The following is a 25719-nucleotide window of genomic DNA, read 5'->3' as shown; positions in this document are numbered from 1 at the left end:
GCCCTTCTTGTGCACGTTCAATATCCAGAATTAGTCCTGCATGATATTGGAGTTCCACTTCAAATCGCTGTTTTATTTTTCGCTGATTGCATGTTTCAATGAAATTTTGTTAAGTGTATGAAATTAGTTGACCCAATGATTTATTTTCTTCGTTACACATACTAATAATGCCTTCTGGAGTGTCTATCTGGTAAGTGCCTGTGCAAAAGTTTCTAAATTAATGGGACATTCTTTAGGCAGGGGAAGCTTTTTTGTTTTAATTGACCCTAAAACAAGCCATAGCTTGATGGGATGTCGCTATTTCCCTGTCCAATTGTATGTATACTGAATAGAGCTTTTAGCAGGTACAACTGTTAAATACAACATGTACATAAAGTTGGGTAACACTTCCAATCATTTTATTGCTACAACATTCTAATTATTTGACCGTGCCTTTTCTTGACAAGAAAATGAAATCTGCTGAAGCCATTTGAATTTCAACAATTACATTCAACTTGAATCTCAACAATTACATTCAACTAACTAAATTTTTTACAATAATTCTTCTCAACATACCTGAAATAATTTTTCTTACAGTTTGTGAATCAAATAATTACATTCCATAAATAAAAATACTTCTATCGAAGTTAAAAATTTTCTGTATTTGAACATGCGGTATTCAATATGGCTATTTCAGCATGTATGGGATGACTAACGGATTTTAATAGTTATCTTGATTCCTTTGGCAAATGACAGTAATAAAGTCTAGTTTTTGTTTTTGATCAGATCCTCAATAGATTCTTCATGACAAAGACTGAGAATGTCTTCATTCTGGGGCATAACAAAAGCCTTAGCAGTAGGCCTACTCACCAGTCTCCAACCTGTACTGTATATGGTGTCAGTTGTGGGGATAAGCATGGCTACACAGATCCCAGACAGAAGGCAGTACCTCAGAAACTCCAGAAACAAAGCAATGACTGACCTGTACCATAGCCACACTTATAGTTTAGGTTCAAAGGTGACGATTTGGTTGTGAGTTGGTGATGCCAATGAATGTGAATACAATCTTACTAGTGAAATACTGATATGTAGGCTTGATGCCTAGATTAGGTTGAAAGGTGAAAGACTGATTTGAGTTGGTGAATCAGTACTGAAGGTTTCAGTTAATCCAATAGGTATGCCAGTTGATGGTGTGTGGTCTCGTCAGACCTTCAGTGAATTTCTACTGTGACTGATGGTTTAGGCCTACTGCCCAGTTACTTTCCTTAACTCAGTCACTGTTTACAGAGATGGGCTGTGCAGTGTTTATTCCAACTGATTGGAGAAGTCAAATATTGTAGTTTTTGAGATTTATTAAACATTAGTTTGGCACCAACTCATCTGAGTGCTCAATATTTATATACCTCTTTCCAGTCAGTCAGTTTAACTGACCAGAGACAGGAGCTTATTCTTTCTTATTTCTCACCACTCCTTCCAAATACATCAACATCTATACTCTGCAAACCATGTGAAGTGCACTGCAGAGCATATGTCCCAGTTATTAGGGTTTCTTCCCATTCCATACATGTATGGAGCATGGGAAGCAGGATTGTTTGAATGCAATAATTATTCTAATCTTGTCCTCACCATCCCTATGTGAGCAAAACATAGAAGATTGCAGTATATTCCGAAAGTCATCACTTCGAGATGGTTCTTGAAACATTATTAGTAGACTTTCTTGGGATGGTTTACGTCTATCTTCAAGAGAGTTCCAGTTCAATTCCTTCAGTATTTCTGAGATGCTTCCATGGATCAGACAAACCTGTGACCATTTGTGCCACCCTATTCAATATTCCCTGTTAATGCTATACGGTATGGGTCCCAGACACTTGAGCAGTATACTACAACTGGTCGCGTAAGTGGTTAGTAAGGAATCTCCTTAATAGATTGATTGCACTCCCCCAGTGTTCCGCCGATAAACTGAAATCTATCACCTGCTTTACCCATCACTGAGCCTACACTCGGGTATTTGTGTGAGTTGGTCAATTCCAACAATCACTCACTGAAATTATAGTCACAGGCAACTATATTTCTTTGTTTCGTGAAGTACACAATTTTACATTTCTGGACATTAAAAACATGTTGCCAACCCTTACACCATTTTGAAATATTATTGAGATCCAAATGAATATTTATGCAGCTTTTTTCAGACAGTACTTAATTATGGATAACTGCACCATCTGCAGAAAGTTTGAGGTATCTAATGATACACTCTATGTATGAGTATTTTCTCAGTGATGGCATGACAACATTAAGGGGACACTGCAAACGGTCAGTGGGTCTGTTGTTCACATACCACACTGGCGTCTCAATCTTCCATTTTGCTCTCGTGAAGTCCAATAAGCCACAATACAATATCTACTATAATGATAATACATAAAAGTGTATGTCTTTGCAAACTAAATCTCATAGATGAGATACAAGTTAATTCATTGTTTCACTCAATAAATGTCAACATGAAGGAGCGTTCAGGAATGTGCAACAGGTCAAATTATTCATTAGGTGACAGCAAAAGCCACTACAGGCAGCTTCTGTAGACTATACCAGTTAATTCTATATCATTCTTTTTATGTATATAAAAAAGCTACTTTAGGGAGAAAAAAAGCCATTGCTAGTAATTTTCATTATAGACACAAAGCAGTTACTATGAAATTCCTCCACTCCACTACTTGTAAACTCTCAGTTTAAAACATTACTAGGGCTATAGTATGAGGTACAAGTTATGTAATGGACTTTGCATTAAAATAAATGTGAAAGAATAGTCCATTATGAAATATAGGTTCTCTTAACAAGGCAAAATGCGTTAGAATATCGTGCAAATGCAAACATTAGGCTACGTTACAGGTCAATCTGTTGGCATAAATTTTATTTGGTTTTCATATTTATTAGCTTCACGAATTCACTACAAAACCCTTAATTCTATTTCATTTTCTTTTCTACAAATAAGTACCGCATTCCAAGAGGTGTTTCATATTTCGCTTTCAAGAATGCATGTTACATCTGTGTGAAATTTATTCGATGCACAATGGGTAGCACGCAGCAGTATCCTACTCCAAGCAAAGCCAGATGATTTCACCTGAACATCCCACACGTAACAGACTAATCGGTCAACTTTTCGCGGGAGGTGTACTGGCTAAAAAAATCTTATTCTGTATTTCTTTCTCTTTCGTTTGCATTTGACAACGAATGCTATTGCTGTATTGCATATAGTCAAACAGAGTGTCTGTATTGACAAGTCGATCGATACTTCCTACGAAGCAAGCAAATAAGCTGTGATTGATGGAATGTGAAAATTGCAAAATAGCGGGACATGTCGGGCGTTTTGCGGGCCTTTTTTTTTTTTGCTAATTCTTCCAGTGCGGGATTAGAGGTTCCATTGATGGACGGTCCCGCAGAATCTGGGACATTTGACCGCCTTTAGCCTTACTTCATCACAAAAATATTCCACTCGCAGTGACAGCATATGAACTTTGGTGGGACGGTTACCACGACAACGCAAAATACGACATAATTTGTTGGGCGAAATAGTGTGCGTGATAGGTGGATAGACAAATTGGTGCATGTATAGGTCCTTTAACAGCACAAAAATTGATTGGCAGCTATAAAATCCAACATGCAGTTTTTCAGTACATGTCAGGATCGTGTCAACCACTCCTTTTTTCCAAGCATATATGTTGGCAATGCGTCAGCTCCCTTAGCCAATGGGAGGACAGTTTTAGGTAGCCAATGAGAGATGAGGAACTGAGGAAATATTCCGAGCGCTGGAATTGAAAGTGTTCTACGTTCTATACTGAGGTTATTCGTAGTTTCCTTGAATTTTCAGCTCAGCAGATTCGACAATATTTTTTGGATGGAACTTGCGGCGAAATATAGGTTTGTAATGTAGCCCAAGATTCTAATTATTGAATTTCGTTCTCTGGTTAGCTGTAATTGTAGCTTAGACGTAACTATTTAATGTTTCGTAGTTACAGAAGTTCAGTGCGTTAACAGTTATTGTAATGTATTGAGTTAATCTGTAGTTAGTAGATAATATTTATTAGTGAGAAAATACGCCGCATCGACATTGTATCCCACAGCTATAGCTAAGTTTTAGTGTTTAATTTTACGAAAATATCAATAATTTTGCGTAATAGCAGCTACAAGTTTTTTGTAACGTCAGTATTCACAAAACGAATAGTTGAATATTATCAAATTACTTTTTTTATCTCGATTGTGCAGTAGCTGTGAACTAACCTAACCACCGTTTCTGTGACAATAAACAATCTTAAAATCTAAATTAACAATTTTCATATTCTCTCGTAAAATAAGTTTCATTGTGGTGTGAATAATGTTTACGCTTAAAAACTACTCCTAAATTATGTAGCTGATTTGCCGTAAAATAATTCTTATTGTCAAACAGTTTTGCATAAAATTCCCTTACGTGTCATCTTTCATGATCATAGCATGCCAACCAAATACCATCAGTGTTATTATGAACAAATGTACGTACTGTTGTAGGAGGATGGAGGCTCCAGTCTTCATACAGTCATCCTGATCCTAGTTTTCCATCATCTCTCAAAATTAATTCAGGAAATTCCGGATGGTTCCTACTATATGGGCACAGCCAACTACCTGTTCCATCCTTGTCATACTATATCTGTAAGTATGCAAATGTCTGTGTATGTTAATTGTTTTATTTTTGTTTTTCTTAACTTGTAATGCCATTTTATGTTCAGTATTCGTGTACGAGTGTCACTTCTGTAAATACAGTAATTGTCACTTTTGCTACACAGTATTTGATAAACAGTGGCTTATCTTGGAAGTAGATGCTGATTTGGCAGCAGTTCAGGAAGAGTTGGCAGTGCTTGATAATGAATTATGGCCAAAATTAGCTAATAGCACTATCTTAATAAAGCACAATACAGCTTATAATGTACAATGTTTTCTTTTATAAATTAGTAGAAAGTTGGGCAATGGGATATGTTTTTAATTTTATTTTGAATTGGCAGACACTCCAAGTTTCTTTCTTTATGTTGTATGGAAACGCGTTGAATCTCTTGCCACCAGAGTACGGAACTATTGGCAATTAAACAAGAAGGCAAAGTCTACTGAAAAGAATTGTTTTTTAATTGTATTGTGATTGTGTAACTCACAGCTCAGCTAATAATAATAATAATAATAATAATAATAATAATAATAATAATAATAATAAAGACAGACTGAAATATTCCATGTTTTGATACCATGACCTTTCAAATTCTGGGCCTCAGCCTTGCCATTGAACCACCAGGCCCAGTGCTGTCTAGCTGACGCTAATTTGGTTATCGGTGGCAAAAACCATTCTTTAAGATGTATTCTTGTTGGAATGTAACTGCTGGAGAGTAGTTACCCAGGGTACTATTTCAATGAATGTGACATGCCAGTTGTATGTTCATAATTACCTCTACATTAAGTCTTTTCTTGCTGCACTCATGTCACTCCTTGAAGCTGTATTCCTGCTATGCGTTCGCACTCGTAGCTATATTGTATTTCTTCACCGCCTGAAGGAAAACTCTGTAGTAGTGCAAAATTATGTTTGCCACCTACTGGCTACAAAATCTCATAAAAACTTATTTTCAAAATCTTTCTGCATTTACTAGCCACATTACACTTTTTACATATCAATTAAATATTCACATTTAAGCACTTAATAAACAAACTTATCACAAATCCAAGAAGTAAGTAATTAATTAATTCCCTACAGTCTTCTTTTGTTGTTCATTTTGGAATGACAGCGATTGTCATCCTGACTTCTTCTTCTTTGGCTTCCATGGCACTCGCACCACGTAGAACTCATCTTAATATCTAAGATTTACAATCTTCATTTATCTTCGGCATTCATATTTTAGTATATCAGTTTTCTCGGAGTTGTTCATGACACCTTCAAGGGATAAATATTCACGTCAAGCAAGTACTACTGCACTCACCATACCATACATTGCTTCTGCTATGCTGTGTCACTGCATACATACTGTCTGCACAGATCACAGATTGGGGCATCCACAGTACATTTTTCACACAGCATAAAATGTTTATCGAAGACAAGACCATATTTCACCAGGGTGAGTGCCCTCAGTGGAACACAGGTCTTTGTCATGAATAACCCATGTTATAGTATGTTGTTGTTGTTGTTGTCGTCTTCAGTCCTGAGACTGGTTTGATGCAGCTCTTCATGCTACTCTATCCTGTGCAAGCCGCTTCATCTCCCCCAGTACCTACTGCAACCTACATCCTTCTGAATCTGCTTGGTGTATTCATCTCTTGGTCTCCCTCTACGATTTTTAACCTCCACGCTGCCATCCAGTACTAAATTGGTGATTCCTTGATGCCTCAGAACATGTCCTACCAACCGATCCCCTCTTCTTGTCAAGTTGTGCCACAAACTTCTCTTCTCCCCAATCCTATTCAACACCTCCTCATTAGTTAGGTGATCTACCCATCTAATCTTCAGCATTCTTCTGTAGCACTACATTTCAAAAGCTTCTATTCTCTTCTTGACCCAACTATTTATCGTCCATGTTTCACTTCCATACATGGCTGCACTCCATACAAATACTTTCAGAAACGACTTCCTGACATTTTAATATTATACTCAATGTTAACAAATTGCTCTTCTTCAGAAACGCTTACCTTGCCATTGCCAGTCTACATTTTATATCTTCTCAACTTCTACCATCATCAGTTATTTTGCTCCCCAAATAGCAAAACTCCTTTACTACTTTAGGTATCTCATTTCCTATTCTAATACCCTCAACATCACCCGACTTAATTTGACTACATTCCTTTATCCTTGTTTTGCTTTTGTTGATGTTAATCTTATATCCTCCCTTCAAGACACTATCCATTCCGTTCAACTGCTCTTCCAAGTCCTTTTCTGTCTCTGATAGAATTACAATGTCATCAGCGAACCTCAAAGTTTTTATTTATTCTCCATAGATTTTAATAACTTCTCTGAATTTTTGTTTTGTTTCCTTCATTGCTTGCTCAATATACAGATTGAACCTGCCTCCATAGTAATACAACTGAAAATGTGGTCATGAGGCATACATAGCCTTCAGTGGTTTCTATACAATTTTCCATTGCATTCCTCTGTAGTTTTGAAGTCCTGTCTGTGTACAAATTGTGTGAAACCACCAATGCCTGTGGCCACTTCTTCCAAGAAGGGATGGAGGAGAACGATGTAGAAGATGGCCAGCCAGTCTGGGGTACCAGGAGTAATTCAGTAATACTTTATTGACAACATTAAGTTTTCTTTCATGTCCTGAAGTGGCACGCTACTACAAGCAAAAGTTCCCACAGTTCCTACGTGACAACCCAGCATGTCCTTCAAGGTAGAAACACTTCATTCTATGAGCTCCCTGCTGAATCCACTAGCGTACCACACACTGCATTTACCCAATAGAGAACATAATAAGCAAGTCAGGTGTGTGGTCGCTGGAGTATCTCGGACAGCATGGCACAGTGTAGGTGCTGTATTGGACTTCTGCCTTCAAACACAGCTGATGGCTTGTGCTCTCACCCTCTGGCCCAACTCACCATGAGTTATTTTGGTTATACTCACACAACAATGAACCACCGTGTCTCAAATATCCCATTCTTTTTGTTTTATTCATGCACACCCTGACCGACATGTCCCCTCCCCCCTCCCCGACTTCCCCCTCATGGTGAGAATTTCTCTATTTGAGTACCAAGAATGTATTAAGTTTCAATGCTCCTCTTTTATGCCTGCACAGAGATGTCCAAATATGTCTGAATGTCTGTGGAGCAATGGGAGCCCATTCTTCGTCAAGATCTGCAACCAGAGAATGTTGTTGGATGTTGGGCACTGGGGTCTGGAGCGAAGTTGACTTTCTAACTCATCCCAAAGGTCCCCTTTTGTTCAGATGGGAACTTTAGGCATCATTCCATGTCGGGAATGTTATAGTCCACAAACAATTGCTTCGCAAATGCTGCTTTATGGCAGGGTGCTTTGTCACGATGGTACATTCAATCACTGTCTCCAAACCCCTGCTCTACTGAATGCAAAGTACACAGCTCTGTAAAATGTCTTCATATCCTTCGACATAAAGCATTTTCTAAAGCTTTATAATCACAAGAAATGTCCCGATGCTGTAAAACACGCTCCTCCACAATTCACTGTTGGTCCTATACTTCATGATGGGTAACATTCTCCAGTCATTCACCAGACGTAACCTGTTTCATCAAATTGCCACCGGGCATACTGTGATGTTTAACTCCAGATCCCTTATTTCCAGTAATGTTGCTCTTAACACAATATTGAATGTTGCTTAGCACTGAGAATAGAAACGTGTGGCTTATCAGAAGCTGCTAAACCATTGTACACCATTATTTTTAACTTCCCACATACAAGTCATTGTGGTATCTGTGCTGCTGGTAGCATGTTGAAACTCATGAGTGACTCCTTTCATTAATTTCATACAGATTTCTTAAAGCTGCTCTCCACAGTGCTCAAAAGTCCCTATCCATCCGTAGATGAAGTCTGCCTGGTCTTGGTTTAGGTGTGGGTTGTTCCTTCACATTTCCACTTAACAATAACTCACCAACAGTCAACTTGGACAGCTTTAGAATAGTTGAAATGCACCTCATGGATATGTGGTTTAGGTGACATCCAAGGATAGTCCACATTGAAAGTCACTCCTCTTTCTGCCTCTAATTGTGCCACAGCATCGAATGGTAACATGTCTGATCATTGTAGTTATTCACTGGGCCAGTGAGACCTGGAGCTGCCGTCGGCATCAGTGCATGTGCCTGATAAGAGTTGAGTCACCTCGTCCCAGCCCCCTTTTGGTACTGCTGGCGTTTTGACTTGAGGATAAAGGTCTGCTGGGTGCAGTTTGCAACCAACTGGCAGTACACCGTGTGGTGCAGTTGGTAGCCATAGCCACAGCTCTGTTCTAAAATATTCATGTATTGCTATACAGAGTCGGCAGAAATCACAAGATTGTCTCAAGAGGAAGGTAATACAAGCAATCAAGGCAATAGGCAAATACGTGATCACCATTCGAAGGATATTCAATGAGAAAATTTCATGTTGCTTTGGTCTTGAAGCTGAACATTTCTTTCATGCAGTTCTCTACACTAGTATATCCTGTGTAACCCTCTTTATTACTACATGTACATACATATTCTGAGAACCATTGAAATGCATGGCATAGAGTACTTACCCTGTACTACAGGTCAATGTTCCTTTCTATTCCATTCATGTATATCGTGCCCTTATTAATCTTTAATTAGTGGTATAATTATTCTAGTCTTGTCTTTGCACTCCCTGGAGGAGTGGCATATATTAGATGGCTTTTATAAGATAATTGTCAAGAATCGGCTAATTCAGCTTTCATCATTTTACTTGGTGCTCCCCATAATGCAGTCTACATCCATCAGAATCTGCATGCAGTAATCAAGCCTAGGTGACACTGCAGAATTTTGACCCTCACTTTATCCCACCGCTTTGCCCCTCCCAATTAGCAGACTGCCTACCTGATGTGTTCTAAGTAGGACTGTTGATATTTTTAAAAATATCGAGAATTCGATATATCAATATTTAAAAATATATCATTATCAGCCCTCGATATTTCAAAAAAAAAAAAAGTATCGATATATTGACGGAGAAAATATTGATATACTGGCCTATAAGAATATTGAATGCACACTGTAAATGTACCACTGGTTTTAGAGCTATATATTTAAGTTTTGATTTCTTTAGGATTAAAGGAAATGACTAAAAATTCTTAATTCTGAACCAGAACTTTCCAAGCATTATTAAGTATTGATTTATTATTAGATATTCTGTACTTCAGCAAGTCAGCAGCCTGCTTAAACACCTTAGAGCAGGGATTTAAAGGAAAATGAGCATGTTCACACTTGGCGATAACCACTTTGTAGTAATGGTAACTGCATAAGGTGTCTGATAGGTCTCTCATTGAGTTTTGTTGCACATTGGAATTGTCCTGAACACGTCATGTTGAGTTCCCTGGTTTTTTATTTGTGCAAATGCCAGCAACCTATCAATTGTAGTGTCAAAATTGCATGGTGAAGTTAAACATTGCAGTTTCTGTTGGTAGTGCCGAGCACCGTTACGTCAGCGTTTCTCCTCCCACATCTCCACCCATGGAAAAAACCAGTCTTGTCATTTAGATTTTTGTTCTATATTTTCAACAACTGTTTTTTGAAGAATGCCAATGTGAAGAAATAGCACACTAGTGGCGTTAAAAAATGAACTGTGCTTTGGAGTCTTCATCAAACTGAGAAAGACTGGACGTGATGAAAGCTCAAAAAGTAGTAAGACTCATTGACATTGTGAAAGTAAAATTATGTTCTACTATAGTTTCAAAAGAATAACTTCAAATATTTACTGAAAAAAACATGAAATAAAAATATGGGCACCTGATATTGCCATTTTGATATTGATATATCAATGAAAAAATTATTTCCGATAAATATGGATATTTTTTGGAAAAAGTATTGATATATTGATATTTCATCAACAGCACTAGTTCTAAGAGAGTCACGTATGTATGGTCACTTCTCACTGCCCCAAATAAACACCAGCACAATACTGTAACAGTTCTGTGCAACATACCACCCAAAGCTATATGTATAGCTCCATGGGATCAGCTGTTCATTAACCCTGCTTTCACTTGTTCACATTTAGTTCTTCTTTTAAAGTTTAAGAGATCTGAAGTATCATGACTCTGGCTCCAGCCACGGTATCCAATTTATTTTTCTGTTGTTTATAACATAAATTCGTTACCTAGTGGGTATGCCATTTCTGGCGTGTGAGTGAGTTTGTAATATTTCACCTTATTTTGTTGGTGTTATTAACTATCCTGATATGTAACACCAGGTGTAATACTTGCAAGTATTTTGTGTTCTCTGAATTGGTTTACAGAACATACTGTCATGCAAAGCCAACTGTAATGTTCTTATGCCATACTGTTAATAATAGGCAATGTAACAAACAGAAATAGTTACCTATCCGGACAGCAAAATCACAACAACAAATGTAATAACCATGTGTGTTGACCTAAGGAATAAGCATCAGACTTTCACTCGTTTCTTCAAATAAGTTATTAGTTCAGAGGTATGGCCAATAACAGTAGTTATACTACTATTCTGCATCGATAACAATATATGTGGTTGGTGGTACAATATTATTCATCAGTCTAATTAGGCACACATACTGAAGCTGAGTAGGACAACCCATAAGATTGCAACTGCCTACATACCTAACAGACTTCACTGTAGATTTAGGTAAAATATGGTTCAGCAGTACAAGAAAAGTTCAGCCGCTCGAAACGAAACTACAGTACCCAATTGCTTAAGCAAACAGACTGATTTCATGAAAGCAAAAACAAATTTTGGACAGGGGTGGGTTTCTACATCAACATATTTGGTACTCAACATTTCATTGATTCACAATAAACTGTTTAACGCCACCATTTATCACCATTAATCATTAACTTAGTATTTCCTTTCACTAATACATAATGTGAAAGCAGCGAACAATTTATCTAATGTGGTCTTGAATCTGGCATAACCTCACGTAATCATTTTAACACAGAAAATAATAGCAATGTTTATTATGAAATTCTCAGTTATTCTTTCCATCAATTATTTCACTGATTTGCCAACAGTGTATTAAAGATTTCACAGTCTTGGCTGAATACAGGTCACTTGGCATTTTCATTTACCAGGTTAGGATCCTGCTTGGTTTATGAGTAGCATAAATTACCAGGTGGACGCAATTGTTAATTTGGATGATGGTTATTATTCTTAAAGCACATTTCAGCTTCCTGGCACACACTATAATACATAGCTAAAATGTCGTACCCTATAAGATGTGATCAGCGACGGTGGTGTTGGTGGCAACAACTGCGTTAATATCAGAACAGCCAAGAGCAATTACCCATGTCGTCTTATTTCCTCTTTATAGTGATGATCCATCTTATAATCAATAGCCCGTTTTTCTCCCCATACCAGGCCGTGATAAACTGCAGTTTCCAACCGAGGTAAGCTGCAACAATATGGTGCACTCCACACTATGCTGGTGCTGTACGTGCTCGATCACTGGCCACCTACTGACTTTGTTTGCACTCGCCAAAGCGCGCCAAACGTTTCCGCTACCACCTTTATCTACGCTTACACAGTTTTCCGTTCGTGACGCAACTACTCCATCTTTTATACTACACATATTGGGTACAGCCCTAAGTGAGTGCCAGTAACTATTACATACATAATTACATTGTAGCACCTTTTTATATTTAAAAATTATAACAAATAGATATCTTTACAATATTTAAAAGTAAATATAACAATAATGTCACACATGCCCCTGTTTCAGTAATGTTTTAATGTATACTACCGTTAAGCATTACTGAAACAACCAAAGTTACGGTTGTTCATATTTGCTTGACTTCAAGACCTCAATTTTTTTATGTACCCTACATAAGCAATAAATCTCTTATACTAAATATCATACACTTTATAGTTACATAATAAATACACATAATCTCATGAAAAATAGAAATGGTTTCATACCAATACAGTAGCTACATATCCACACAAGAAGTACCTATGATTACAAGAAATAACACACCTTCTGTCATATAAGAAAATATACATAATTACACAAAAAAATACATAGTCACATTGCAAATACACCTAGTACAGTGTAACATTACTTTAGCAAGAAACATCTATGTACCCTTCATGCGTTGTTTTACCTAAACTATATGCTTTCATACCTCTATTGCTGCTCCCAATATGGGTTACTATGGCAGTCTATTATTTCCACAAATTGCTGTTTCGCGCCTTTTGGCTGCCTCTATGTTTCAATGTACTGGCAGTCCCTTTTAACATTTTACTCCTCACATTTTAACTGACCAAGCAATTTCGTGTCACACCTGCTGTATACCTCATTTGCAGTGCTTTATCGGTGATACATTCTTATTTGCTTCATATAATTAGGCTCAATAACATTATATACATCCAATTTGTCTCAGAATCTGAAACTGACATAGTTGTAGTACATATAAAACACATTACATAAATTTTACACTTTTCTTTCAGGTGTCTAACATTATTAATTAAGAATTGTTTACCCATTTCTGACCACATATCTTTTAAGATCGATAATATTTCTGGTACCTAATGGTTTCTTCGTCTTCGGGTATATTAGGTAATAAGCATTTGGGTGCGGTATCACTTTTATTTCGAAAGGTCCTTGGTAAACATATTTGAATTTAGATATTTCATGGTTTGCCTCACTAGACTTCTCGTGTGTATTTACGAGTACCAGTTCACCTATATTGAACTTTACAAATTTTTATCTCTCATCATGTCTTTTAGCTCCCATTTCTGCTTTCCTTCTCAACCCTTCTCTTGCCAAGTCCTTCTTTTTCTCTAAACTTAAGCCTTGGTTTGGAGGAAACTATTGTTTTGTCAATTACAGTCTTACTTTTGTAACCCAACATGATCTCTTCAAGGGTAAAACCAGTTGTCATGTTGTAATGAATTCATAATTTTCTCAAATTTTGGAATAAATTTTCCCTGTGTATGGTGACTTTGGTGAGAGTATGTTCTGCATAGTCTACCTAATTCATGCATGTATCGTTCTATGGAACTGTTCTGGGAATGGTATGCTGATAGATGTGTTACTTGTATGTTCCTCTGTTCCATACCTTCTACCCATAGTTTTTCAATACACTGCAGACCATTATCTGACAAGACTCTTTTTGGTGTTCCTACCGTCTGAAAGTATTCTACCATTTTGCTGAACACAGTTTGTGCTGCAGCTCTCCTAAAAGGATAAAGTTTTATGAATTTTGAAAAGACGTCCAAAACTACTAATATACATGTGAATTTACCACACGTTCTCGGCAGAGATCCAAATAAATCCACTGATAGTAATTCTAAGCTATTGTTCAGTTTTATACTTTGCATTGTCCCTCTACTTGTATTGTTAGTAACCTTTGCCCTCTGACATACGTCACAGGATTTTAACCGACTGGTTACTTTCTTCAAAGCGTTGATACCAATTTTGGCTACGCTTGCTAACTTCTCATAGCACTTCTTTGCACCACAGTGCCCATAAGCCAAATGAAAATAGTCTGTCAATTTGGTTTCGAATTGTGATGGACAGCAAATTTGCCATTCCTCACTGTCCTTACTTTTCCTCACATCTGTGGACAGTCTATACTGTCAAATTTGGCCTTTACTGATTTCCATACTTCGTCATTTTGCAATCTCTTCATATTTTTGCAAATAGAAACTATCTTCTTGCTGCCCACTACATCCTTTAAATACAGTATTTTGAATGTCCTTTTGTCATAATTATCATGCACATTTAATCCTTTACCATATGGTAATCTAGACAAAGCATCTGCTATGTTGTTTTCTGCTCCCTTTACATACAGAATTTCATAATCAAATTCTTGCAGATAAAGAGCCCAATGAGCTAACCTTTGGTTTAACAACCTAAAGTCCTTTAAAAATGTAAGAGCTTTATGATCTGCGTGCATAATTAATTTATGTTCCCATAAATAATTACGAAATTATTTCAGTCCCCAAATTGTAGCTAGTGCTTCCTTTTCTGAAATTGTGTAATTGTTTTGTGCACAATGCTGGCTTCTTGTTCTACCTCTTGAAATATTTCTACTCCTGCCCCACAGTTACTACTGTCAGTACTCATGTGAAATGGTAGTGACAAATCTGGATGGTGCAACAGGTTGTTCTTTAGTAATTCAGTCTTAATTTGTTCAAAATCCTTCTGACATTCCTCCGTGCAAATAAACGCACTGTTTTTACGTAACAAATTGTTCAATGCTTCAGTGTTAAATGCATGTCCTTTTACAAACTTTCTGTAAAATCCGTATAACCGTAAGTGTGCCTTTAATTGTTTCTTATTCTTGGGAGGAGTGACACCTTTCAATGGCTTTAAGTTTTTCAGGGTCCTTTACAATACCAGTTGTCGTAATAATATGACTTAAAAATTTTAGTTCTTTTCTTACAAGTTCACATTTTTTAAATTTCAGAGTCATTCCTCCCATCTGTAAAGCCATCAACACTTGTTCCAACAATCCAGTGTTCCTCCCACTCTTGGGTAGCTATTAACAGATTGTCTACATATATTTAATGCCGTCTTTATTCCAAGGAATAAACATACATGAGATACAGGTACTGGGTGTCTTATACCACATCATACCTCCGGAACGAAGGTTTACAGGGCATCACACCTCAATGTATATACATAGAAATAAACATAACTTAAATAACAAAACAGAACAAAATGCAGAAGGAAGAAAGGAATAAAGACTGGTTCTTGCTACTGTGAAAGACCCCAGGAGTCAGGGTAGGAAAGAGCCAGCACACTATCCAATGCCAGCCCTGGACATTGGGTGATGAGCCGTCATACAGTCGAAGATCTTGTATGAAGCGTAGCACGACGTTAACACCTTTGATGAGACGATGGAAAATTCCCGCACTTTGAAGCCCAGCTTCAAGAGGTCACGTGTGGATTGTGGGGACCAGATTCCCCTCCAGCTCAGGGTGACTGTGGCTGAGGAGAAGACAACACCCTGGACGCCAGGACGAAGGCAGAGGACAGCATGCCTGATGGACGACGTGTTGTACTTCGCCGCCTTCTGCTGGTGACACCAGTCGAGCCGGAGGTAATCTCCGACTATCTGGGCGTCGACAATGCGGTACTCAAAAGTTCTCCCAAGTATCCAATCCAAAGCACGAATATATACTGACACTGATGTGTTCAGTCCGAATGGCAACAGTTTATAGTGGTAACACCTTCTGGTGAAGAGAGAAGCGGTATACTTTCTTGATTTGACACTGAGCTGCACCTTCCAGCAGCTAGCAGTCGTGTCAAGGCTGGATAAATGGCTTACATTATAGAATTTCTGTAGCATATCGTAGAGAGATTCAGGATGATCAATTTCCTTTTTCACTATTTTATTCAGTATCCTTGCATCAATGACTATCCTCACTCCACCATCCCGTTTGGCCACAATAAAAAGCGGGTTACTGTATTCGCTATTACTATGCTCAATAATTCCCCATTCTAACATTTTGTCGATTTCTGCTTGAACTGCCTGTTTCTTTGCCGCAGGCACAGGATAAGGATGAACAAAAAACGGTTTGTGTGGTAGAATTTCCATTCTGTATTCAAAACCTTTTATTCTACCTGGTTCGTCCGAAAATACTGTACAATTTTCTTCCAAAATTTGTAACAGTTCCTCCTTTTGTTGTTGATTTAACTCGGGTATACTGTTTACTAGGTTCTTAATTTCTCCCAACATCTGTTCTGTACTCTTCATGCTTCTCATATGGTAAACTTCAAATAGTTCAGATAACCCTTTGTTATCTGTTTCTATCTCAATCATCATAGATGTAAAGTTCACTTCTAACTTCTCGTTCGTTTCCTCAAAACCGATATCCAAATTTACGTCCTCGTTGGTTATCCTAACTATCTCGTTAGCACAATTGATAATCACCTTTCGTTTGTGCAACCAATCCACACCTAGGAGTACTTCAGTACTAAGTTCTTCAATTACTAGAAAGTAATGTGAAAACGTTTGTCCTTTTATCTTAAAGTCGATCAAGGTTTGTTTCTTTACCGGTTTGTTTCTTTTCCCAGTAGCACATACAATACGTATTCCTTGGACAGTCATTACTACTATTCCAGGTTTGTTCTCTGTGTATTCATAAAACGACTTAGACAACGCACTGACCTGCGATCCTGTGTCTAATAATGCTCCTAACTTACAACCATATATCTCAATCGGTATAATGGTCTGTTTCTTAGGCTTCTCTTCTGTATCGCCTTGTCCTTCCCATAACAAGTCCTCATCCACCATTGCATCTTCCCACGAAATGGCGTTCATTTCCTTTGATTGTACGTCTGGCAGCTCTTTCTTCCTTTTGATCGGAAATTCCTTCACGATCTCCTCCTGCAATGCCGGACATATTCCATCATTCAGGTCTCTCTTGTCGTTTTTGGTTCCTTAATCTGTAAATTCTTTCTGTTCTACGTTAGCATCAGTTTTCAGCAACTTTCCGCATGAAAGGTTTTTGTTTTCTGTTCCTACTGCCTTTATACAACAAAGTTCTTCCGATAGTTTTCTTACTTCAATTTCGGAGTCACTCGAATAATTACTGTCTTTGACTACTTCCAAGGGAGCACTTTCTATATCACTTCCAGGCTCTAGCAAGAATGCTTGTCGTAACTTCTTGGTAAATCCAAGTCATTACTAGTCTCATAATCCATGCATTGTTGGATTCTTTCGAGAGTAGTAAGATATTTCTCCTTATTTTCCTTTGCAGTTCTCAGGTCTTTACTAACACAGAGTTTGTTTTCATCCGAACTACTTCCTACATCTACGGCAATGACATCAGCTTGCACTTCAAATACACTGTAATCCTTGTGGAGTTCAATTAATCGCATGCATTCATTGTCTTTTAATTCAGGCTTATGGCTGACAGCAACACTTTCCTTCCTTCCATGGCCGCGGAATGACTCATCAGCAACATGTAAGATTCCATCTTTCAAATTGCAGCTAAGTACGGCTTCCTCCTTTTCGGCCACTCGTGTTCTTTGCACGGTGCTTTTTGTTTCGTTTAAATTGGCAGCTTGCGAACTCTGCACGGCTCCACTACAGAAACTTTCCTACCTTCCTGCTGAGTTCCCCGTTTACCGCTACTTTGTGTATCTTTACATTGCTTCAGGCCGTCATACAAATTGCTCATTTGTATATGCCATTTACCTATTCCTTCGGACCAATTCTCCGTTTCCTTTGCCTCCCATTGTCTATCGCCTGCCTGAAAAATTCCTGCTGCGAGTGAAACTCCTTCCACCTGCTCGTCTACTACTTCAGCTGATTGCCTCGCCGGGTTCCTGACTGACTCTATTGCGTCCTCTGCCGTCCGAACTGCTTGAGAGAACTTGCATTCTGCCGTGGCTACTGGTAAATGCGCAGTAGCGCCATCACTGCGCTCTCACCTGTCAAATTGTGGCAGAATCTTCACGCCATCCGTTGCTGCGCGGCGACTGTTCCAGCTCGCTTTAGCACAGCGCTGCAGTACTTCTGCACTGCGATCATGATGTTGAAAACCTTTCTTGCATCTGGGCCATTTTTCTTTACCACGTCCATCCGACTCTTAACATTCGCGGACTCGTTTTTCGAGCAGCTTTCTGCTGAATAATTGCGTGATCCATTTCTTCTACCATGTCTATTAAAATGACCTCTTCCCCTTCACACCATATTGATTTGATAACGTTCGTTATCTCTTTTGTCATCATGATGCAATCTTTGGTTCCTATTCCCATTATTTTTATTCTGGCGGTTATTATTGTTTTCGTGCCAATGGTCCTCATCATTGACCTTTTCCAGAAATGCTGAGAATGATTTGTGGTTGCTACCCACATATCTCTTAGAATCTTCTGGCAACTTCTTCCAGAGTTCCCAAATAATTTCGGAATATGATCTGCGATTTCTTAAATGAGCTAACGTACTATACCAGGACTCACAAAATTCTTTCGTGGTCATTCGGTTGTTCCTTTCAAACATTTTGACCATTACAAACTCACGTCATAGGCTATTTTGTATGTTGTCGGACCAGTATTCGTCCAAAATTGTTGCCTAAACGTACTGAAGGACATTTCTTCAATACTCTGGTTTATGCCCCATCTTTTAGCATCTCCTGTTAATCCACTAATTAAGATGTTGATCTTTTCCTGATCGGTGGTATTTTCAGGAAAAACCCTTTCACAGTTTTTTATGAAATCCACAGGGGATAATCCGCTGTGTTTTTTGTAAGGGCCGAATTTTTCTTCGCCCTCCAATACTTTGCTATGACTTACTCCGTTTACTATGTAAGAGATGTTGTTCTTAATTTGATTTGCAAGGTTGCTAACCTTCTCCTGAATGCAAGTCGTGTTATTACAGTATTTTGCCTGGCACAGTTCTATCTGTTTCTTTAGCCCTTTTTCAGTTTCTCAAACAGTATTTCTCAGTTGAGATATCTGTTCCTTATTCGTCTCAATGATGGTTTTCTTCGCTTGTGAAACCTCCTTTTTCACTTCAGCTATAACCATAGGTTCGACCTGCTCATCTATTTTCTCTACTTCTGTTTCAAACCTAGCATTGATTTCAACGATTTCAGTTTGAATGTTACTAACATCTTCCTTCAGATCCTTGTCACTTTTAATATTTATTAATTCCTCAGTAAGAAATCCTATTTTATTTTTTACCTTTTCTATATGTTCTGTTTGTTTTTTAAGCTGTCTATCTACATATTTTGTGTGTTCTCTAAATTGTTGTTTTGTGTGTTCTTTAAGCTGTTCATTCTGAGATTTAATTTGTTCAGTTTGCCTTTGAAGCTGTTGTTTTGTTTGAATTTGAAGCTGTTCACTTTGGGATTTGATTTGTTCACTGAAAGTTTTGGTCTGTCTCTGTATGTGCACATTAATGCTGTTCAACAAAGCATACCAATCTACTTGTGATTGTGCTTTTTGTTCTGTGTCATTTCCCTGATCCCTGTCTTCCTCTTCAGAATCTAACTTTTCTTTCTTTATCTGGGATGGATTTAACAATATAAAAGTCTCATCTTGAAGATATACCTGCTGAAACTCTTTTTCAACCAGTGAGAGAGATTCATTTATGTTTTGCTCACTATCACTGTATATAGAGCTTGTTTCACTATCATCCTCCTGATTCACTTCCTTGTATTGCATTGCCTTATCTTTATCCATTTTTAACAATTTCTTAAACCACATGTATTGTTCCTAATGACTGTAACAGATCCGTGCCCCTTAACTTCCTGTACCTCTCTCAAAAGTCCTGGCACGCGGTGCCAAGTGTAATATTCCTCCTTATTTTGTGTGTGTTATTTACTGTCCTAATATGTAAAACCAGATGTAATACTTGTATGTATTTTGTGTTCATTGAATTGGTTTACAGAACATACTGTCATGCAAAGCCAACTGTAATATTCTTATGCCATACTGTTAATAATAAGCAATGTAACAAACAGAAATACAGTTACCTATCCAGACAGCAAAACCACAACAACAAATGTAATAACCATGTGTGTTGACCCAAGGAATAAGCATCAGACTTTAACTTGTTTCTTCAAATAAGTCATTAGTTCAGAGGTATGGCAAATAACAGTAGTTAGACTACTATTCTGCACCGATAACAATATATGTGGTTGGTGGTACACTATTATTCACCAGTCTAATTAGGCACACACACTGAAGCTGAGTAGGACAACCGATAAGATTGCAACTCCCTACATACCTAACAGACAGATAAAATATGGTTCAGCAATACAAGAAAAGTTCAGCCACTCGAAACGAAACTACAGTACCCAATTGCGTAAGCAAACAGACTGATTTCATGAAAGCAAAAACAAATTTTGGACAGGGGTGGGTTTCTACATAAACATATTTGGTACTCAACATTTCATTGATTCACAATAAACTGTTTAACGCCACCATTTATCACCATTAATCATTAACTTAGTATTTCCTTTCACTAATACATAATGTGAAAGCAGCGAACAATTTATCTAATGTGGTCTCTGAATCTGGCATAACCTCACGTAATCATTTTAACACAGAAAATAATAGCAGTGTTTATTATGAAATTCTCAGTTATTCTTTCCATCAACTATTTCACTGATTCGCCAACAGTGTATTAAAGATTTCACAGTCTTGGCTGAATACAGGTCACTTGGCATTTTCATTTACCAGGTTAGGATCCTGCTTGGTTTATGAGCAGCATAAATTACCAGGTGGACGCAATTGTTAATGTGGATGATGGTTATTATTCTTAAAGCACATTTCAGCTTCCTGGCACACACTATAATACATAGCTAAAATGTCGTATCCTGTAAGCTGTGATCAGCGACGGTGGTGTTGGTGGCAACAACTGCGTTAATATCAGAACAGCCAAGAGCAGTTACCCATGTCGTCTTATTTCCTCTTCATAGTGATGATCCATCTTATAATCAATAGCCTGTTTTTCTCCCCATACCAGGCCGTGATAAACTGCAGTTTCCAACCGAGGTAAGCTGCAACAATATGGTGCACTCCACACTATGCTGGTGCTGTACGTGCTCTATCACTGGCCACCTACTGACTTTGTTTGCACTCGCCAAAGCGCGCCCTACGTTTCCGCTACCACCTTTATCTACGCTTACACAGCTTTCCGTTCGTGACGCAACTACTCCATCTTTTATACTACACATATCGGGTACAGCCCTAAGAGAGTGCATTACACACATAATTAAATTATAGCACCTTTTTACATTTAATAATTATAACAAATAGATATCTTTACAATATTTAAAAGTAAATATTACACACTTTTTCTTAATGTGTACATTCACTTTAATCTTATCATTGAGTTTCAGTATCGATTTCGCTTCAAACAAGATCTCTACTTCTGCTTTAACAGTTTCCATAAACTATTTACAATTTAAAAAAAAAAGATATGAACAATAATGCACAACTTAGGTGAGAGTCCCAGTACTAGATTATGTGAATATAGACTTAATTTCTTTTCTAACAATTGGAATAAGTGAAGTATTTACTGTCAATAAGAAATAATGATGTACTCATCGAAGAAGTAGCCTTTTGTTTGCTGTCTGATATAATGTTTAATAAAGATATGCTGGCCCCAACTCCAGGCACTGGTCTGATCATCATGGTGCTTTACCAGGAACAGTATCTTACTGGAGTTGTTGTGCTGCTATCTTCCTCTGACTTTTGAACCACATAATCAGGCACTTACAAGAGGACTTGTAGTGTAACGAAGACTCCAAAGCACAGTTCAACTTGGAATTTATTGTGAGAGGTTTAAGAAGGAATATCTGGAAATAGGCATATGTAGTAATTTACAGTTAAATGACTACACGAAACTAGTAATAGGAAAGGCAAATGCCAGACAGATTCATTGAAAGAAACCCAAGAAATCACAAAGGGTGTAGCTTAGCTTAGAAAACAGCAGAGATGTTGATCGCAGATAAGCGCAGCAAAAAGACTATCTCAATATAAGCTTTTGGCCAAGGCCTTTGTTGAAAATAGTGCGCGCGCGCGCCCACACACACACACACACACACACACACACACACACACACACACACACACACACACACACACACACACACACACACACAAGGCAAGGCTGCAGTCATGCTTGTGCAAATTGTATTTGTGTGTATTTGTGTGTGTGTGTGTGTGTGTGTGTGTGTGTGTGTGTGTGTGTGTGTGTGTGTTGGCCGATAGCTTATGTTGTGATAGTCTTTTTGTTATGCCTATGTGCAACTCAGCATCTCCGCTATATGGTGTGTAGCAACTTTCGTTTTCATAATATTACTACATTCCATCCTGGATTTTCCATTGTTTGATTTTAGCTTAGAAAACATTCATTCAATCAGCACTGGAGGACTGCTTGTCAATTTGGGACCCACAGGCATCTACAAGGGAAGATGAGGACAAAGGACAGGTTGTCGGCTCTTAGCTCTCTAAAATCTACAACACACTTTTCTTATGCACTGCAGAATTCTCTTGCACGTATAGAAATAGTTGTTTGATTGTACTAAACCATGGTTTAATCTACATTGTTGCTATTATTATTGTTATTATGTACTATTCTGCCTAGTGGCACATTGACGTCAGTATATGGAGAATTTCTGACATCAATGTTCCCTGTCTTGAGCTTGTTCCTTTAGTTTGCTGCATCTCCTTTCATCTTTCATGTCATCCAGATCTTGAATTTTTCTTCTTCCTCATCTTGTATTTCATTTGATTTCCCTCCAATGACATTGTATATGAGCTCCTCGTGTGTGAGTGTGTGTCCGATCCTGTTGAACTTCCTTTGAATAATTGTATACAGAATAGTTTTCTTCTCTACTGCTCTCCTCAGTGTATAATCGTTTGTCACCGAACTGCCCTCTTGATCTTCCGTATTATTCTCCAGCACTACACATTAAATTTTTCCAGGTATTTTTTTTCTCAATTCCTCTCATGGTCCACATCTCTGCTTCAAATAGTGCAGTGCTCCAAATTTCATTTATGCAGTGTGCATCCTTTGTCAGTGAGCTTCCCAAGCATTCCAGCTGCATCACGTTCTCAATTTTCGTCAGTTATCCTCAAAGGTTTTTCCCGGTTTGTAATCCCCATCACTTCTGATTGCTCAGTGTTGATTTCCATTCCATATTTTGTTCCAGTATGAACCAATTGGTTTTTGATTTTTGGTGAGCACTGCCAGATCATCTGGTGTTGAGGATTAGTTGTTCTATCCTGAAGTTTCCACATCTTTTCAAAGCTTTCCTCTCACCAGCCATTCTCCTTGCAGGTTGAAGAGACTCTGTGATTGACAACATCCTTCTCTTACTCCTCTTCCTATTTCCGTATTGTTAGTTTCTTCATAGCTCAGTTGCATATTTATTATTTGCCTCACGTACTAGTTGAGACTTAGTCTCTGGTCTCTCCAGTGCATTCCTATCTCCTTACAGACCTTCATCAATTTTGTCCATTTGACTCTGTCAAAGGCCTTCTTCCAGTCTATACAAGAAGCACAATTTTTTTTTTTCATTGACAGCCAAAACTTTAATAAAACCCTCAGTGTGCCAATGATGTCCCTGATTTCTTTTCATTTCCTAAATCCAAACTGATCCTCTCCTATTACTTCCTCAATTTTGTGTTCCATTTGCCTGTTGAGTAGTCTTGGAATGATCTTCACCATTTGTGAGATCAGACTAATTGTTTTGTAGTCACTAAATTTCTTGGATTTTGGTTTCTTCTCAAGAGTAATCATTGTCATGTGCAGTTTTGTAAATTTTGTTGATGCGTTGCGTCATCAGCTTCAAACCTCTGTTTCCGATTTCTTTTAGCAAAACCACTGGTGTGTTGTCATTTCCTGTAGCTTTCCTCCCCTTTAAGTACTTAGTTGTCTTCTCTGTTTCCATTGTCAGTATGCTGGACCCTTTTTCATCTTTATCAGTAGCCTTCTCTGTCCCTATTTTGACATCTCCTGGACAATGTTCCTTACCATAAAGTTTTTACAATTTTCCCCATATTTTCAGCATGTGTATTTGTTCAGTAACTATATATCATTTACAGTCTTACTCCTTTGTTCTCGCTCGTCCCTCCCAGTTCCTTCATTTTCTGGTATATGATGTTGTACCTTCCTCTTCTTTGTAGTTGCATTAATTCATCACACATTTCTTCTGTGTACTTTTCCTTCATTTTGTTTCTTTCGTGAGTGCATTGTTAACTTTTCTGTATTTACCTTCATTAACATTTTTACACTTCCTCCTTGCCTACATCTTTTCCAGCATCTCAGTGGTGATCCAGCATTTCCTTACTCTCATTGTTTCGCTCGCAACATTTAACGTGTTCAACAAAACCAGAGTAACATTTTGCCACTGCACTTCTATGCTTGCATTTTCACCTCACACTTCACTAAATTGTTGATCCAAGAATTCTCTTACTGCTTTATTTTTCTCTCGGTGCTTTCCCAGGTCCCATCCCTGCTTTCTCCTCCCTCACTGTCCTATCCTCTTCAGCCTTGTACTGATACCTACAACCCAAAGGCCAAGATATTAACTGACATCGACAGGCAGCATAGTCTTGGTATCTTCTATGCTGCTCCAAAAACCTCTGTCAAGTATGCAGTTATCTGATATCTGTTAATCACCGGGGCTCTTCCGTATGTACAGTTTACTCTTCCTTTTCTTGTATTAAGTGTTCATCACCACCAAGTTGTTTCACTAACAGAATTCCACCAACATCCCTCCTCCTGTAATTTCTTCTTCCTAATCCATCTGTCCCATGACGTTTACGTCACTACCTTGCCCAACCACACTATTCCAGGCAACCATGACTATGGTGTTTACTCTTCCTCTGCTTCTGTGCAGATGATGTCTCCTATTCATAGTGCCTTTTTCTTCCTTTGTTGTCGTGGTCTGATATTGGCACGTACTCTTGAACTACTGCCCAGGAGGATCACCACTCTTTGGCGGGTTTGTGCTTGGCTACCTCGGGGCCCCAGCCTTTTCAGTATCTTTTCCCTTCCATGCTGCATGTCTATCCTCATCCTGTTCTTTTTCCCCTCCCATGGAGAACATGCCTGGGCTGGTTTTGTAAGTGTATTCTGCATTTTTGGTAATCAATATCAGATTACTCTCCACTGTTTTTCATTGCTTTCTTCTTCCATCGTTCACCTCCTATTCTTCCTCCACTTTGGCATGTGAGGTTCTCTTTTCCTTCTTCCTCTCTGTGTGCTCCTGAAGGCTGGCCCATGCATCTTATGTGTAACAAGTGACTGGATAATGCATTATTCCCAGCTCCAGCCCCAGCCCCAGATCGACAGGTAGGGTTCACACGTACCCTCTGGTACAGGCCAGGCCCTGGGAGGAATTATTGCCTGAGCTGCAATCTTCCCAAATTGCCTATTTGTCCCTCTATCAGGTGTTCAGGGAGTGTGATCTGAAGTGTAAACAGTCACCTAAAGTGGGTGCAGCCCCTTCTGAAGGGGGTCCACAGTTGGAAGGAGCATGCTGTCAGAGATGCAGGAAATCGTGGGGGGATTTTCTGGCAATGAGCCAATCATCTTCACTGTCAACAGTTATGAAACGTAAACAAAA

The 25719-nt window shown here is 38.3% G+C and overlaps 1 protein-coding gene across 4 annotated transcripts in view; it reads left to right on the top strand.

The window, feature by feature from the left end:
- The window catches only part of LOC126293336 (alpha-(1,6)-fucosyltransferase-like), a 230171-nt gene that overhangs the window by 143083 nt on the left and 61369 nt on the right, over positions 1–25719 (top strand). For 3 of the 4 annotated variants that reach the window (XM_049986527.1, XM_049986526.1, XM_049986525.1), the window contains exon 4: positions 4516–4656. The exons of the other annotated variant lie outside the window; for it this stretch is intronic. In XM_049986527.1, coding sequence (XP_049842484.1) covers positions 4516–4656 — 141 coding nt within the window. The remainder of the gene's footprint in view (positions 1–4515; positions 4657–25719) is intronic. 4 annotated transcript variants of the gene reach the window in all.

The sequence above is a fragment of the Schistocerca gregaria genome, chromosome 10 (genome assembly GCF_023897955.1).
Source record: "Schistocerca gregaria isolate iqSchGreg1 chromosome 10, iqSchGreg1.2, whole genome shotgun sequence".
Classification (NCBI taxonomy): domain Eukaryota; kingdom Metazoa; phylum Arthropoda; class Insecta; order Orthoptera; family Acrididae; genus Schistocerca; species Schistocerca gregaria.
Note: the sequence above shows the minus strand (reverse complement) of the source record. Positions and strands in the feature narration are given on the sequence as shown.